We start from the raw sequence: 16,650 nt of genomic DNA, 5'->3' as shown, positions 1-16,650 counted from the left end.
TGTTGGTAATTGGGATATCTTTGATTATTAATCATTTCAGATGTAGCAACACTGAGAGATACATTGTAAGAATGGCTAAGCTAAATAAATAGTCAACATCCTACACGTCTGTGTGCAGCAGGTAGGACGGAGTCAGGCGCAGGACACAGAACTGAGTAAAAAACGTCCTTTACTCGAATAAAACAACAAAATCCTTCCACGCAGGGAAACACACCAGCTCACAGAAATCTCAACCACTTAACAACGAACAAACACACACAAAAACCATGGGGAAAACAGAGGGTTAAATAATGAACATGTAATTGGGGAATAAAACCAGGTGTGTAAAACAAAGACAAAACAAAAGGAAAATGAAAAGTGGATCGGCGATGGCTAGAAGACCGGTGATGTCGACCGCCGAACGCCGCCCGAACAAGGAGAGGGACCGACTTCGGCGGAAGTCGTGACACTGTGTGACAAAATGCCATGACTAGCCCGGTGCTGACACTATGACTAAGGGGCCACTGCCAGGCAGTCACAGACGCCATTGTCCACCTTCACATTATTTTAATACCATAATTTTCAACCTCTTGCTAATGACTCAGTCCCATAATTCCATCTCTCTCTAGTTGTCTCACTCAACCCATCTCTCCCCAACTCTCTTTCTCTTCTTTCTCTCGTTCTTTCTTTCTCTCAATTTCTCTATCTTGTTTTCTAGTTCCATCTCTCCATCTCTCTCTCTCTCTCCATCCCTCCATCACAATTGAGGTAACTCGGGCCAGTGTAGATATGGACCCAGGGGCGAACAATAGGCCATTCATGATGCCTTGCAAATGCAATGATGATCCTGCTCTCTCTAACCCCCCCCCCCCCCCCCCGCGCCCCCCGCCCCAACCTCCACCAGCCTCCACAGCTGCACAGGAATGTGGTCCAACAAGTCCCCCCCCTCCCCTCCACACAGCCCCCCCCCAAACTTCCACCCTCACCACTATCGCAACCGAAGCCAACCTCAACCCCCTTCCCAAATAAAAAGAGAGAGGGCAAGAAATGGCCAATTCTGCAGATGGAACACAAAGAGAGGATTCATGGCTTTAGTCACAGACACTCACGGGAAGAGAGGGGGACCCATTTAAGTGTTGCGCAGCTGCACTGATTCATTGCAAAAAATGGGTGAGGAGAGACAAAGGTCAGCAAGCAGCATAATTTTTTATTCATCCTTCTGGAATCTGCATGAGTCCGTGCACATTAAATCACTTTATCACTAAATCACTAAACTATGAATCACAGGGAGCCATGGCATCAGTATGATATGGCATCAGTATGGTCTGACAGTGGTCCTGGGTGGCTGAGTTGGTAGAGCATGGCACTTGCAGTGTCAGGATTGTAGGTTAGATTCCCACTGAGGCCACCCATATGAAAATGTATGTACGTACTACTTCTACTAGTCTCTTTACAAAAAGTGTCTGCTAAATGGCATAGACAGTGTATTCGGAAAGTAACCAGACCCCTTGACTTTTTCCACATTTTGTTTCATTACAGCCTTATTCTAAAATGGATTAAAGAGTTTTCCCCCTCATCAATCTACACAAAATACCCCATAATGACAAAGCAAAAACAGGTTTTTAGAAATGTTTGCAAATTTATGAAAACCTAAAAACTGAAATATAACATTTACATAAGTATTCAGAGCCTTTACTCAGTACTTTGTTGAAGCACCTTAGGCAGCGATTACAGCCTTGAGTCTTCTTGGGTTTGACGCTACAAGCTTGGCACACCTGTATTTGGGGAGTTTCTCCCATTCTTCTCTGCAGCTCCTCTCAAGCTCTGTCAGGTTGGATGGGGAGCGTTGCTGCACAGCTATTTTCAGGTCTATCCAGAGATGTTTGATCGGGTTCAAGTACGGACTCTGGCTGGGTCACTCAAGGACATTCAGAGACTTGTCCCAAAGCCACTGCTGCATTGTCTTGGCTGTGTGCTTAGGGTCGTTGTCCTGTTGGAAGGTGAACCTTAGGCCCCAATCTGAGGTCCTGAGCGCTCTGGAGCAGGTTTTCATCAAGGATCTCTCTGTACTTTGCTCGGTTCATCTTCCCCTCAATCCTGACTAGTCTCCCAGTCCCTGCCACTGAAAAACATCCCCACAGCATGATGCTGCTACCACCATGCTTCACCGTAGCAATGGTGCCAGGTTTCCTCAAGACATGATGCTTGGCATTCAGGCCAAAGAGCTCAATTTTGGTTTAATCCGACTAGAGAATCTTGCTTCTCATGGTATGAGAGTCTTTAGGTGCCTTTGGGCAACTCCAAGTGGGCTGTCATGTGCCTTTTACTGAAGAACGGCTACCGTCTGGCCACTCTACCATAAAGTCCTGATTGGTGGAGTGCTGCAGAGATGGTTGTCAGATCTGTGCCTCGACACAATCCTATCTCAAAGCTCTACGGACAATTCCTTTGACCTCATGGCTTGGTTTTTGCTCTGACATGCACTGTCAACTGTGAGACCTTATATAGACAGGTGTGTGCCTTTCCAAATCATGTCGAATCAATTGAATTCACCACAGGTGGACTTCAATCAAGTTGTATAAACCTCTAAAGGATGATCAATGGAAACAGGATGCACCTAAGCTCAATTACGAGTCTCATAGCAAAGGGTCTGAATACTTATGTAAATAAGGTATTTCTGTTTTTGTTTTTTATAAATGTGCCATAATTTCTAAAAACCTGTTTTCGCTTTGACAATATGGGGTATTGTGTGTAGATTGATGAGGGAAAAAAATTATTAGATCCATTTGAGAATAAGGCTGTAACATAACAAAATGTGGAAAAAGTCAAGGGGTCTGAATACTTTGCGAATGCACTGCATCTGGCATCAATAAGAACACTGTTTCAATTAATCAGAGCAAATTGTATATCTGGACATGATCTACTAATAAAATATATCCTGTATGACGTGGTATAAAATACATCTGAATGTTAGTCCCAGGATATATCAAATCAAATCAAAGTGTATTTGTCACGTGCGCCAAATACAACAGGTGTAGACCTTACAGTGAAATGCTTACTTACAGGCTCTAACCAACAGTGCAAAAAAGGTATTAGGTGAACAATAGGTAAGTAAAGAAATAAAAACAACAGTAAAAAGACAGTGAAAAATAACAGTAGTGAGGCTGTAACAGTAGCAAGGTTATATACAAGCACCGGATAGTCAGGCTGATTGAGGTAGTATGTACATGAATGTATAGTTAAAGTGACTATGCATATATGATAAACAGAGAGTAGCAGCAGCGTAAAAGAGGGGTTGGGGGGGGGGGGGGCACACAATGCAAATAGTCCGGGTAACCATTTGGTTACCTGTTCAGGAGTCTTATGGCTTGGGGGTAAAAACTATAATTACTAAGATGGTGTCCAGGGCTGGCTGAGTGTCATAATGTAACAAGGAGTAAATATGTGAGCCATGGCGGGTAAAGGCTACACCTGAACCATAAAGACGTGGGCTGGGGCCTTCCATCCACATTCTCCATTTCCCAGCATGAATGATACGCCATTTTGTCACTCACATGGCCTGGTTGTTTATGGTGTTATGAAATTCTCATTTTAGAAGTGATATTAATCAATTAGAGCAAGTTGTTAAAAAGCTGTAGAGATTTGGGTCACAGTTGGAGAGGGTTGATTATGTTGGAATTCCTGTTAGTTGCTTTGGATGTGAAATTTGTCCATGAGAACAGTTTAATTCCTGAATTGTCCTGGACCCTGATTGACGTCAGATGTTCTGGCCAATAGGTATTTGATGAAATGATTTTGAACTACATATTTTTAGCTGTTGCTAACTGTAAAATTGAAGTGTCAACAAAACATGTCACAATTAATGGGGGAAAACCCCAAACAAGTATAAGGTAACTCTGACTGTAAGGTCAGAATATTTCCATAATTCAGGAAGCAATAGGTTGTCAAATACAAACGTGCTAATATATGCAGTCCCTCCTTTTCAAATGATTTCTGGGCTTCTATTGAGTGCGTCATCATTCTGAACAAACAGCACCATTCACATCAGCCCTACGTGTCCGCTGACATGGGAATGACTGTCCCTCCCTCAATTATACACACGACAGTCGAACGCAGAATGTGACCCCCTGCATGAATATGTTGACCGCTGTCCATGTTCCCTTGTTCTCTCTCTCTCTCTCTCTTTCTCTCTCGTCAGATTTCAGGAATTTCCCAGTGTAACTCTTCTATGGACTGAGGCCAACACAAAAGGGCAGCCATCTCTCTCTATTTCCTTCTCTCGTTCTTTCTTTCTTTCTTTTTCTTTTTCTCCTCTATCATTTCACCATCAGCACGCTGTTTTCCAGGACGCAAAGCTGGATTCCCCTTTTTTAATCTTTCTCTGCCAAGGCTATCATTTTAGAACATGACATCACAATGACATTCATAGTATGTAGCTGCAGGCTTATTGGTTCATTTGAGAGTAAGAGATTACATTTTTGGGGGGACAGAGCCACAAAACATGAACACAAAATGGCTGCTGCTGCCCCATATCACCGCACATCCACCTGGGGAGTCAGACATAGTGAATCCCGACCCCTTGAACCTGCTAGTCATGAGTTCCCCATCCCTCTCTCTCTCTCCTGCCACAGCACCATACAGACTCTTGTGACAGCGACAGGAGCAGACACATTAGTGCAGCCGGTCACATGGCAGGTTAAAGCAGGGATGTATGTCCCACTGTGGTTAATAGATGGACATGTGAGTTCTATTTTCCACAGAGCTATGTCAGCCCCTGGGGCCCATAGCCCAGATAGGAGAAAGATATGGACAATATCTCTCTATGTTATATGAAAATATGACCTTTGTACCAAAATGTACATAATTCATTGTATTGATAAGAACATCCAGTCCCTTATCTTGTGTAAAGTGGAACAAACAAAAGATTGAGCAAAATGCATTTACAAACAATTCAAATTGACTTTCTTTAAAATAAATAGATTGACATCAGTATTTTGGAAAGAAGTCTTATATTTTGGCAAGAAGTCTTAGTAGTAGCCTATAGAATATGTCTCATAGTTGACTATAAACCGACAGAGATTAATTCTATTTAGGCAATAAAGTTGCACTCAACTGAATTTTTTTTAAAGCCCCACTTTTTCCTCATAATTACTAGCTATTGAACTAATATATTTCAAAGGTAATATTTAATCAAACGAATGTTAACTTATACATTAAAAAACGGATTATCTTTTTGACGTAAATAGTTTATAATAATCGACTGATTAGGCCTAAAAATAATAGATTGCAAGTATGTAATTCTTGAGAAAAAATCGAAAGCGAGATGAAAATTAAACAAGTTAATGGACCAAGATATCAAGTTCACTTTTTTGGTAGGCCTCCTTTTAAAGTTGTTTACAACTCGTCTGCACCTAGTTGTTTATTCATTTGATCTATCTTTCGTGCGTTTCTCCCACACTATCAAGACAATTGTTTTTAGAGCAATTTATACAATTTATAGACTATATATATATATATATATATATATAGATATATATATCTATATATATATATATCGTGGAGAAATGCATATATATATATGCATATATATATGCATTTCTCCACGATTAATGCTACGACAATGAATAACATATTATGAACATTCTGATTGAACTGACCCTATGATAGGCGTATGAGTAGCACAGAGAGTTTTGGTGCGTTATTTAACAGGAATTCTGAACAGAATTAAACCATTTCTAGAAGACCTATAACATTTCTCGCAAGTAATTGACTGAAGTAACTCTTCTGGCATAGCATTGCTGCATGATCTCAGTGTTATGAAAGTATATAATAAAATTGCAGTTTTGCTCAATTGAGAAAATTGTAAAGCAGGTGCTTATTTCGTTGGTTAATGGTATATTGAGAATTTCTCGAATATCTAACGCTAATTTTGGCAACGAAAAAAAATGAGGATTTCATGTGAATTAACAAAATAATGACAACTTGAATCACTGCTAATTAACAATTTACTTTTAATTTGGAGTCTCACTAAAAAACAGTTTCGTTTTAAATAAATTCAAACATATTTTTACCTTCTTGTTACAATACATTGGGAATACTCTAAGTAAACATCTCGCATTCACATAAAAAAGAATGCCACGCCCTGCATAAATTCACAGTGATTTTTATTTCACCTAATGCATAATATAACATAGCCTACAGCACAGTCACTCTGAATCACAAAATACATATCACAATTCATTCCAACTTGCTCTTAGTCTGTCAAATTCCTTTGTTTGCGTATATAAATCAACATAAAATCAAACCTTTTGTCAGCATATGAGTGAGAGACATTTTCTTTAAACTCCTCTCTCTCACACACAAACAGAAGTAGTCACTCACATCAAGGCCAGGACAGGGCCTCAGTATCCCAGTGTAGTCAGAGGGGTGTATGTAGCCCCCATCCTGAATCCTGCACCCCCAACCAACCCCTCTCGGACGAACCCACCAAGACCAGCACCCAAAGACCCAGACCCATGGTCTGGGTGGACATGAGAGTAAAACAGATGGGGAGAGCTAGTCCAGCTAGTGCAGTCCTTGGATGTTGTGTTATGTGTGAGATACTGTGTCTGTGTAGTAACACAGGGCCCAGAGACACACATCTCTTTCTTTTCTCTTATCATTTTTTCAAGATGCACAAAACTGCTTTTTGTTCCTCTCATTTTTTCATTTAGGAGGCTAATGGAAGGGGGCTTGCAGGGCATCTGATCACATGGTTACAATTCACCTGAGATGACAACAAAGAGGCTAAAGAAGAGAGAGACTAGAGGGAGAAAGGGAGAGAGAGAAAACTGAGACATGGATTCAACATAAGAAGGAAAAGGGAAACACTGGCGGTTATTGTTGCAGTCTCTGTGTGTGTGTGTGTGTGTGTGTGTGTGTGTGTGTGTGTGTGTGTGTGTGTGTGTGTGTGTGTGTGTGTGTGTGTGGTGTGTGTGTGTGTGTGTGTGTGGGCCCATAATATTCAGTCCCTTAATCTATCTTAACGTGTGACAATGTACTTATATACTGTAAATATCTGACATATTAATGATTATAAGTAAGTTACATACAAGTTACATAGTATACAGCCAGTTACAGTAACAATACATTTAATGCAGTAAACATCATGAATGATTCGACCTCAACAGCACAACCTTACACACAGAACACTCTGGATCTTGACATGTATTTTAGATGCATATGTAATATTTTTAAGGGACGTCCAAGAGCAATTTGGAAGAGGAATATCGGAAGTGAGAAAAGTTATGTGTTTCATAGAGTATAGGGGTGAAAGGTCACGTACATTGACCTTAGGATTGGGCCCATAAGGCCCTTATTGCTGGTCAACAATATAGGGATGATGATTTTGGACTTAATTCAACTCCTCCAGCAACTCACTCTACCCTATATCACTTTTTGTCATCTTTCAGTATTATATCAGCCACATGCAGTACTGGAAATGTACGCAATTATCATACTTGAGTAAAAGTAAAGAAACCTTAATAGAAAATTACTCAAAAGTAAAAATCACCCAGTAAAATAATACTTGAGTAAAAGTGGAAAAGTATTTGGTTTTAAATATACTTAAGTATCAGAAGTAAATGTCATTGATAAAATATACCTAAGTTTCAAAAGTCAAAGTAAAGGTATAAATCATTTCACATTCCTTATATTAAGTTAACCAGACATCACGATTTTCTTGTTTTTTTTTAATTTCTGGATAGCCAGGGGAACACTCGAACAGTTCATTTACAAACGAATAAATTGTGTTTAGTGAGTCCTCCAGATCAGAGGCAGTAGGGATGACCAGGGATGTTCTCTTGATAAGTGTGTGTATTGGACCATGTTCCTGTCCTGCTAAGCATTCGAAATGTGACGAGTACTTTTGGATGTCAGGGAAAATGTATGGAGTAAAAAGTACATTATTTTCTTTAGGAATGTAGTAAAAGTAAAAGTTGTAAAAAATAGAAATAGTAAAGTACAGATACCCCAAAAAACGTATTAAGTAGTACTTTCAATTATTTTTAGGCCATAGACCTAATTCTTTCATGATTATCTTCCTGGGGTTAACGATGACCTAGATATGAGTAACATATTCACTCCATCAAATAGGGCCTCACCAACTGTATAATGCCGTTATAATGAATATAACGACGTTATGTATTTTAATCCCTTGGAGATTTTTCGTGAAATTTTGTGTACTTTGACCACAAATGTATTATCATGATAGTTTATTTATTCAATATAACATGTCGACACATCAAACAAAGCGGGCCTTATTTGGTTCCTAAATAGAGCCAGTGTAAAGTCACTTAAGCCACTCTGATGTAAAATCTCACCTCCTTTCATTGGAAATATTAGTGGTGACTGACGGACAGGCAATAACAGTAACCCCGTCGTCCAGTAAGAAAGCCGGAGAATATTAAATGACCAATAGGCGTCCAGCGTGTGCGCAAGAGGGTGGCGTCGACTCAGTGTTGGAATGCTGCCTCTCAGAATGTTTTCCACTTTCAATCACTTTTTTTCTCGTTCCTTCTCACAACGGCGCTCTTTAAGCTCCGGTGCGCGATACAGAGCGGCCATTCATTGAAGGGCAAACCAAACGAGGGGGCAGGGGACAGGGCGAGCGCCACACTGGTGGACAGGGGAACGCACGAACTCCCGTGTTGAACGGGCGACCTCATAAACTCTGCATTGGTAAGTTTTGTAACTTTATTTTCCATATGAACATAAAATAGATTTGTTTACGCTTTTGGGTGGAATTTCAGAAATATCCAAATCTTATTAGCTAAGAGGTTTTTTTAATTCCCAAGATGATGTTGGGCTGAGTTTTACTGGCTTTTCCAGCTTTAGCCTTAAAATAGGATTAAAACAGTAAAATACATATTCTCAGAATTATTTAAAGATACATACTGAAACATTTAGGATGTTAGTTTTTAATGTTCAGTTTTCTTCATGAACCTTGTTTCTTTGGAAAATAGGGCATCTTGGGTGAAGCAAACCCTCCTATGATTAGCCTATAATGGCATATGGACTGATATAAAATGACAAGAACCGGTGAAGAAGAAGTTGGTCTTCTTATGATGTAGCCTATACATTGGTTCCAGTGGACATATATTAGCCTATCCTTCGTTACATTTTCTGGCCTAACATAACTGTAAACAAGAAAACATTGTATGAATGCCTTTCTGTTCGTCTCAGCGCTAACGGTCATTTCTAGGCCTACCATTGTAATGAAAATATCCGCTGGGAATAGACGTTGAATTGACGTCTGTTCCCACTGGGTACAGTCTCTGCTTAGGTCTATAATATAAAAAAAAACACGTGAAAAAAGTTATCAAATGGGGTCTGACCTCATTGCCCAATGTAACATGTGTTAATTGCCTAATGTTGTTCTATTCTATATTATTAATTTCAGGCGACATCGGTGGAAGTGAATGGGAAGTGCAAAGGACAGGATTTGGGTACATTCGATTACGCACGAGTAGGCTATGGGTTTACGCGTGGCATATAGGAATAATTCCATATAGAGGAGCGAGTCTGGACTCTCTCTCAGCTGTAGCTTAAAGTTTTCCATTCTCTGAACAAATTTTCCACATTTTCCTGCAAGGATATTTTTTGTTGCCAATCGATAATAGCCTATACATTAAAATGTCTGGAGAGGAGCACAGTCTATCCGAGGCAGAGTTGAGTCCCGGGGGATCAGATGATGGTCACTCTCTGTCACCGGCACACTCCGGGGCCACCGGCGGCCGGGACTCCCCGCTCACCGGTCCGTCGCAGCAACTGACGGGGCTTTCTGGCGCAGATGGCGGCGGAGAGGACGGTGGACTAGTGCCCAAGTCAGAGGTGGATATGGACCGGTTCCCCATCGGCATCCGCGAGGCGGTCAGCCAGGTGCTGGACGGATACGACTGGACGCTCGTGCCCATGCCCGTGCGCGTAAACAACGGGAACAAGAGCAAGCCTCACGTGAAGAGGCCGATGAACGCCTTCATGGTGTGGGCGCAGGCCGCGCGCCGTAAACTGGCGGACCAGTACCCTCACCTGCACAACGCGGAGCTCAGCAAGACACTCGGCAAACTGTGGAGGTGGGCATTGGCAGGGCATTGAAATGAATAGGCCTACGTGGGAACTTGATCATCTTTAGGCTACCTGTAGGCCTTGTTGGCGTTTGTGTGCAATTGGAGCATAACTACTTCCTTCAGATACATTTACTTCCTGTATTTTTTAAATATGTTTCTGAAATGAAAGGCACTATATTATATAACCATTAACGTTATTTAGCAGACACACTTATCCAGAGCAACTAGGGTTAAATGCCTTGGTAAAGGGCATTATTATTCACCTAGTCAGCATTGGGATTCAAACAGTGACTTTTCAGTTACTGGACCAACCCTCTTAACCACTAGGCTACCTGCCTCCCGGCCATGTTTTGTCCCACAGGCTCCTGAATGAGAGTGACAAGAGGCCTTTCATTGAGGAGGCGGAGCGACTGAGGAAACAACATAAGAAGGACTACCCAGAGTACAAGTACCAGCCCCGCAGACGCAAGAATGGCAAGCTGGGGACCAATGGTGAGGGAGGGGAGGGAGCAGAGGGGGAGGGCAGCCACGCCCAGTCCCATTACAAGGCCCTCCACCTGGATGTGCACAGTACAGGGGCTGGGTCCCCCCTGGCCGACCTCCACCACCATCATCACCACCACCCTGCAGGTGAGTTCAACTTTATTTGTTAATGAATTTACCCAATACTATGAGTAAGTCCTACTTCAACTAGCTAGGGCAAACAATACGCCACCTGGTACCAAACGGCCTTCTGTAACCTGAGAGAACAAGAAGAAAACAGAACTACTGTCTCCATTCCAAATGTTTCACTTCTATTGCTTGCTGATCGGTATGTTCCCTTTTCCTTCCAGGTCAGGGTCACAGCCCGCCAACACCCCCCACCACCCCAAAGACAGAGCTCCAGTCTGGAAAGATGACAGAGGGGAAGAGGGAGGGCGGAGGTGGCTCAGGGTCTTCCCGTGGAGGAGGCCTGGGGGTAGGAGCAGAGGGGGCCTCCGGGGGCCATTCATCAGCGGGCGGGAAACCCCACATCGACTTCTGCACCATGGACATCGGCGAGATCAGCCACGACGTGATGGCCAACATCGAGCCCTTCGACGTCAACGAGTTTGACCAGTACCTGCCGCCCAACGGGCACCCGGGGGTCGGCCAGGGCGGCGCCACACCAAGCTCCTCCGCTACATCCTACGCCTACGCCCTCGCCGCCGCCAGCGGTCACTCAGCCGCCTGGCTCTCCAAGCAGCATCAGCATCAACAGCCCTCCCCCTCTGCCTCAGACGCCACCAAGGCCCAGATCAAGAGTGAGTCCGGGGGCGGGAGCCACTACGCAGAGACTTCCTCCTCTTCGTCAGGAACACACGTCACCTACACCCCCCTCAGCCTCCCCCACTACGGATCAGCCTTCCCCTCGCTGCCCTCCAGGGCCCAGTTTGAGTACGGGGAGCACCAGGCGCCGGGGCCGTACTACGCCCACTCCAGCCAGGCCCCGGGGCTGTACTCAGCCTTCTCCTACATGGGGCCCAGCCAGAGGCCCCTCTACACTACCATCACTGACCCCTCCAGCGTGGCCCAGTCTCACAGTCCTACACACTGGGAGCAGCCTGTCTATACCACCCTGTCACGGCCATGAGAGAGACTGAGATGCATGGGATTGGATGTGTGTGTGTGTCTCTACACCACCCTCTCACGACCCTGAGAGAGGGATAAAGAAAGACAAAGATTGGAAGGGTGGCTACTGAACGTGTGTGTGGGGGGGGGGTTAACAAAGGATGGATATCTTACTGATGTTGTATTGGGATTCATTGGGACTTGACAGTGTATCTATCCTTATAATATTTTACTGTATAGTATATTTTCTATCACAGCCAATGGTCAATAGCCAATCAGAATAAACCTTTAACCAATGTGTGCCATGTTTTAGTGTGTAAGGTCAGGATCCCAGCTACCAGAGTGTCATAGTGTATAGTAAGAGGGCTTATTGTGATGAGGAGCCAAGAGCACACAGAACTAATACCGTAGTGGTAAGAAGGATACACATAGGGTTTCAAAATGCTGCTAACCTTCCCCAAATTCTCAGGTTTTCCAGAAATCCTGGTTGGAAGTTCCTGGAATTAGCAGGGAAGAAGCAGGATATCCAGGAATCCTCCTACTGGGATTTCTGGAAAACTGGGGAATTTTGGGAAAGTTAATGGAATTTTTACAACCCTAGCTACCTATATCACAAGGATTGAGTAACATTTCCGGCAAGGACTGGCCTTCAGCGGGTTTCGACAGGCTATCAGCCTAGGACAAATACAACGTGATGTTTATCAGAACTGGGTTGTTTTAGATTGAAATAATCTGATTCTATTAACCAAACTAAAGGAAATGTTTGCGTGACTTCATTTTATGTATTTTTTTATGTACGTTTTAGTATTTTTTTGGTTATTTTTTATATGACTTTACATGTTCTGGTTCGATACTACACTGACATGTCTTCACCACTGCTTTTGAAAGAAAATCTTTATTTCAAATAGGTCAGTTTACTTGGCCAATTACTTTATGCGTTGGTATACGGGCGTCAGGTAGTCAAGCCGTTAAGTGCGTTAGGCCAGTAACTGAAAGGTTGCCGGTTTGAAACCCTGAGCCGGCGTGGTGGAAAAATCTTCTATTCTGCCCTTGAGCAAGGCAGTTAACCTGCAACAACTACTCCCCGGGCGCCATGGACGTCGATTAAGGCAGCCCCCACTGCACATCTCTGATTCAAAGGGTTTGGGTTAAATGTGGAAGACAGGGTTGAACGCGTTCAGTAGTGCAACTGACTAGGTATCACCTTCTGGGATGCTGCTTGACTCCTTATGTGTTGCATTGTGAAAAACCATAGTTGATGAGGAAAAAGGACAACAAAAACAAGGAGGGAAAGAGAATTCCTGGAAACACTTTAGCATAGAGTTCTGGAAAGCAGCACATTACCTCAACTCAATGTACATGTGCCAATAACACTTTACATGCTCTAATATCCTTGATGAGAATATATGGCACACATTTCGCTTATACTACTCATAAATAATAAAACAATTGTTGAAGTCACTGGACTTTTTTTTTTATTGATATGGATTGCATTTGTACGCTCTGGTTGCTTCTAATTCCATTTGTTTACCAAATTATCAAAGCAAAACAATCTACATGACTCAGCAAGTACAAAGTCAGCAAAATCTTTTCGTGAAGAATTCGCCAGCTTTAAACTAAAGATTTAGTCTTAGTGAGAATTAGTGAGCTGTTTAGAACAAATGCCACATGCTATAGTTTATGTACATAGGTTTTCCCCTCTGCATCTCCCTTTTCTGTATCCTGTTTAATGTCCCTCTCGGCTCCCTCTGCAATGTGAATGATCACCACATGCCTCTTCTTCCATAGGTGATTTATACGGAGTCATTTTATACTGACCCTCTCTGCTTCGTAGTTTTTATAAAAAATTATTTCATGTTTAGCTTTTTTTTCTCCATTTTGTACATTTCTGGATAGTTTCTAAAACTTTGTATACTACACATTTGATGCATCTGCTTTCGTCTACAAGAAACAACAATGTACAAATATTATTGATGTTACGCTGTCCTTCTATTAAAGCAATTTATTTATACAAAACTGAAATCTATTGAAATTCATTGCACATTTTGAGAAAATGCATTGATATATATACACTGCTCAAAAAAATAAAGGGAACACTTAAACAACACATCCTAGATCTGAATGAAAGAAATAATCTTATTAAATACTTTTTTCTTTACATAGGTGAATGTGCTGACAACAAAATCACACAAAAATAATCAATGGAAATCCAATTTGTCAACCCATGGAGGTCTGGATTTGGAGTCACACTCAAAATTAAAGTGGAAAACCACACTACAGGCTGATCCAACTTTGATGTAATGTCCTTAAAACAAGTCAAAATGAGGCTCAGTAGTGTGTGTGGCCTCCACGTGCCTGTATGACCTCCCTACAACGCCTGGGCATGCTCCTGATGAGGTGGCGGATGGTCTCCTGAGGGATCTCCTCCCAGACCTGGACTAAAGCATCCGCCAACTCCTGGACAGTCTGTGGTGCAACGTGGCGTTGGTGGATGGAGCGAGACATGATGTCCCAGATGTGCTCAATTGGATTCAGGTCTGGGGAACGGGTGGGCCAGTCCATAGCATCAATGCCTTCCTCTTGCAGGAACTGCTGACACACTCCAGCCACATGAGGTCTAGCATTGTCTTGCATTAGGAGGAACCCAGGGCCAACCGCACCAGCATATGGTCTCACAAGGGGTCTGAGGATCTCATCTCGGTACCTAATGGCAGTCAGGCTACCTCTGGCGAGCACATGGAGGGCTGTGCGGCCCCCCAAAGAAATGCCACCCCACACCATGACTGACCCACCGCCAAACTGGTCATGCTGGAGGATGTTGCAGGCAGCAGAACGTTCTCCACGGCGTCTCCAGACTCTGTCACGTCTGTCACATGTGCTCAGTGTGAACCTGCTTTCATCTGTGAAGAGCACAGGGCGCCAGTGGCGAATTTGCCAATCTTGGTGTTCTCTGGCAAATGCCAAACGTCCTGCAAGGTGTTGGGCTGTAAGCACAACCCCCACCTGTGGACGTCAGGCCCTCATACCACCCTCATGGAGTCTGTTTCTGACCGTTTGAGCAGACACATGCACATTTGTGGCCTGCTGGAGGTCATTTTGCAGGGCTCTGGCAGTGCTCCTCCTGCTCCTCCTTGCACAAAGGCGGAGGTAGCGGTCCTGCTGCTGGGTTGTTGCCCTCCTACGGTCTCCTCCACGTCTCCTGATGTACTGGCCTGTCTCCTGGTAGCGCCTCCATGCTCTGGACACTACGCTGACAGACACAGCAAACCTTCTTGCCACAGCTCGCATTGATGTGCTATCCTGGATGAGCTGCACTACCTGAGCCACTTGTGTGGGTTGTAGACTCCGTCTCATGCTACCACTAGGGTGAAAGCACCGCCAGCATTCAAAAGTAACCAAAACATCAGCCAGGAAGCATAGGAACTCAGAAGTGGTCTGTGGTCTCCACCTGCAGAACCACTCCTTTATTGGGGGTGTCTTGCTTATTGCCTATAATTTCCACCTGTTGTCTATTTCATTTGCACAACAGCATGTGAAATTTATTGTCAATCAGTGTTGCTTCCTAAGTGGACAGTTTGATTTCACAGAAGTGTGATTGACTTGGAGTTACATTGTGTTGTTTAAGTGATCCCTTTATTTTTTTGAGCAGTATATATATATTTCGTCCTACAAAAGCATCAGGTAAAAGAATAACAAGTAACACAACATATACAGTGCATTCAGAAAGTATTCAGACCCCTTCTCCTTTTCCATTTTTTTTTAACGTTACAGCCTTATTTTTAAATGGATTAAAGAAATTGTTATCCCCATCAATCTACACACAATAACCACTAATGACTAGGCGAAAACAGGTTTTTAGAAATCTTAGCAAATGTATTTAAAAAAAGAAAATCCTTACCTAAATAAGTATTCAGACCCTTTGCTATGAGACTCAAAATTGAACTCAGGTGAATCCTGTTTCCATTGATCATCCCTGAAATGTTTCTACAACTTGAAGTCCACCTGTGGTAAATTTAATTGATTGGACATGATTTGGAAAGGCAAACACTTGTCTATATTAGGTCCAACAGTTGATAGTGCATGTCAGAAAAAAAACCAAGCCATGACGTTGATGGAATTGTCCGTAGAGCTCTGAAAAAGTATTGTGTCAAGACACCAATCTGGGGAGGGGTATCTAAACATTTTTGCAGCATTGAAGGTCCCCAGGAACACAGTGACCTTTATAATTCTTAAATGGAAGAAGTATGGAACCACGTATTGCCACTCAGCCAAACTGAGCAATCGAGGACCTTGGTCAGAGGGGTGACCAAGAACCCAATGGCCACTCTGACAGCTCCAGAGTTCCTCTGTAGAGATGGGAGAACCTTTCAGAAGGACAACCATCTATGCAACACTCCACCAATCAGGTCTTTATGGTAGAGCGGCCAGGTTGAAACCACTCCTCAGTAAAAGGCACATGACAGCTGGCTTGGAATTTGCCAAAAGGCACCTAAAAGGACTCTCAGACCATGAGAAACAAGATTATTTGGTCTGATGAAACCAAGATTGAACTCTTTGGCCTTCATGCCAAGCTTCAAGTCTGGAGGAAACCTGGCACCATCCCTACGGTGAAGCATGGTGGTGGCAGCATCATGCTGTGGTGATGTTTTTCAGCGGCAGGAAATGGGAGACTAATCAGGATCGAGGGACAGATGAACAAATCAAAGTACAGAGAGATCCTTGATGAAAACCTCCCCCAGAGTGCTCAGGACCTCAGACTGGGGCAAAGGTTCACCTTCCAACAGGACAACAACACTAAGCACACAGCCAAGACGATGCAGGAGTGGCTACGGGACAAGTCTCTGAATGTCTTTGAGCGGCCCAGCCAGAGCCAGGACTTGAACCCGATCGAACATCTCTGGAGAGACCTGAAAATAGCTGTGCAGCGACGCTCCCCATCCAACCTGACAGAGCTTGAGAGGATCTGCAGAGAAGA

The 16,650-nt window shown here is 43.2% G+C and overlaps 1 protein-coding gene across 1 annotated transcript; it reads left to right on the top strand.

Annotated features, from left to right (window-relative positions):
- The first annotated feature begins 8,524 nt into the window (after nt 1-8,524).
- Nucleotides 8,525-13,136, top strand: LOC106564554 (transcription factor SOX-10). The gene is made up of 4 exons (XM_045691118.2): nt 8,525-8,697; nt 9,419-10,091; nt 10,447-10,715; nt 10,919-13,136. The coding sequence occupies exons 2-4, from the start codon at nt 9,652-9,654 to the stop codon at nt 11,695-11,697; spliced, it is 1,488 nt and encodes a 495-aa protein (XP_045547074.1). The 5' UTR covers nt 8,525-8,697; nt 9,419-9,651; the 3' UTR covers nt 11,698-13,136.
- The last annotated feature ends 3,514 nt before the right edge of the window (nt 13,137-16,650 follow it).

The sequence above is a fragment of the Salmo salar genome, chromosome 12 (assembly GCF_965601325.2).
Source record: "Salmo salar chromosome 12, fSalSal1, whole genome shotgun sequence".
Classification (NCBI taxonomy): Eukaryota; Metazoa; Chordata; class Actinopteri; order Salmoniformes; family Salmonidae; genus Salmo; species Salmo salar.
The sequence above is the reverse complement of the archived record's forward strand: the minus strand, read 5'-3'. Positions and strand labels throughout refer to the sequence as shown.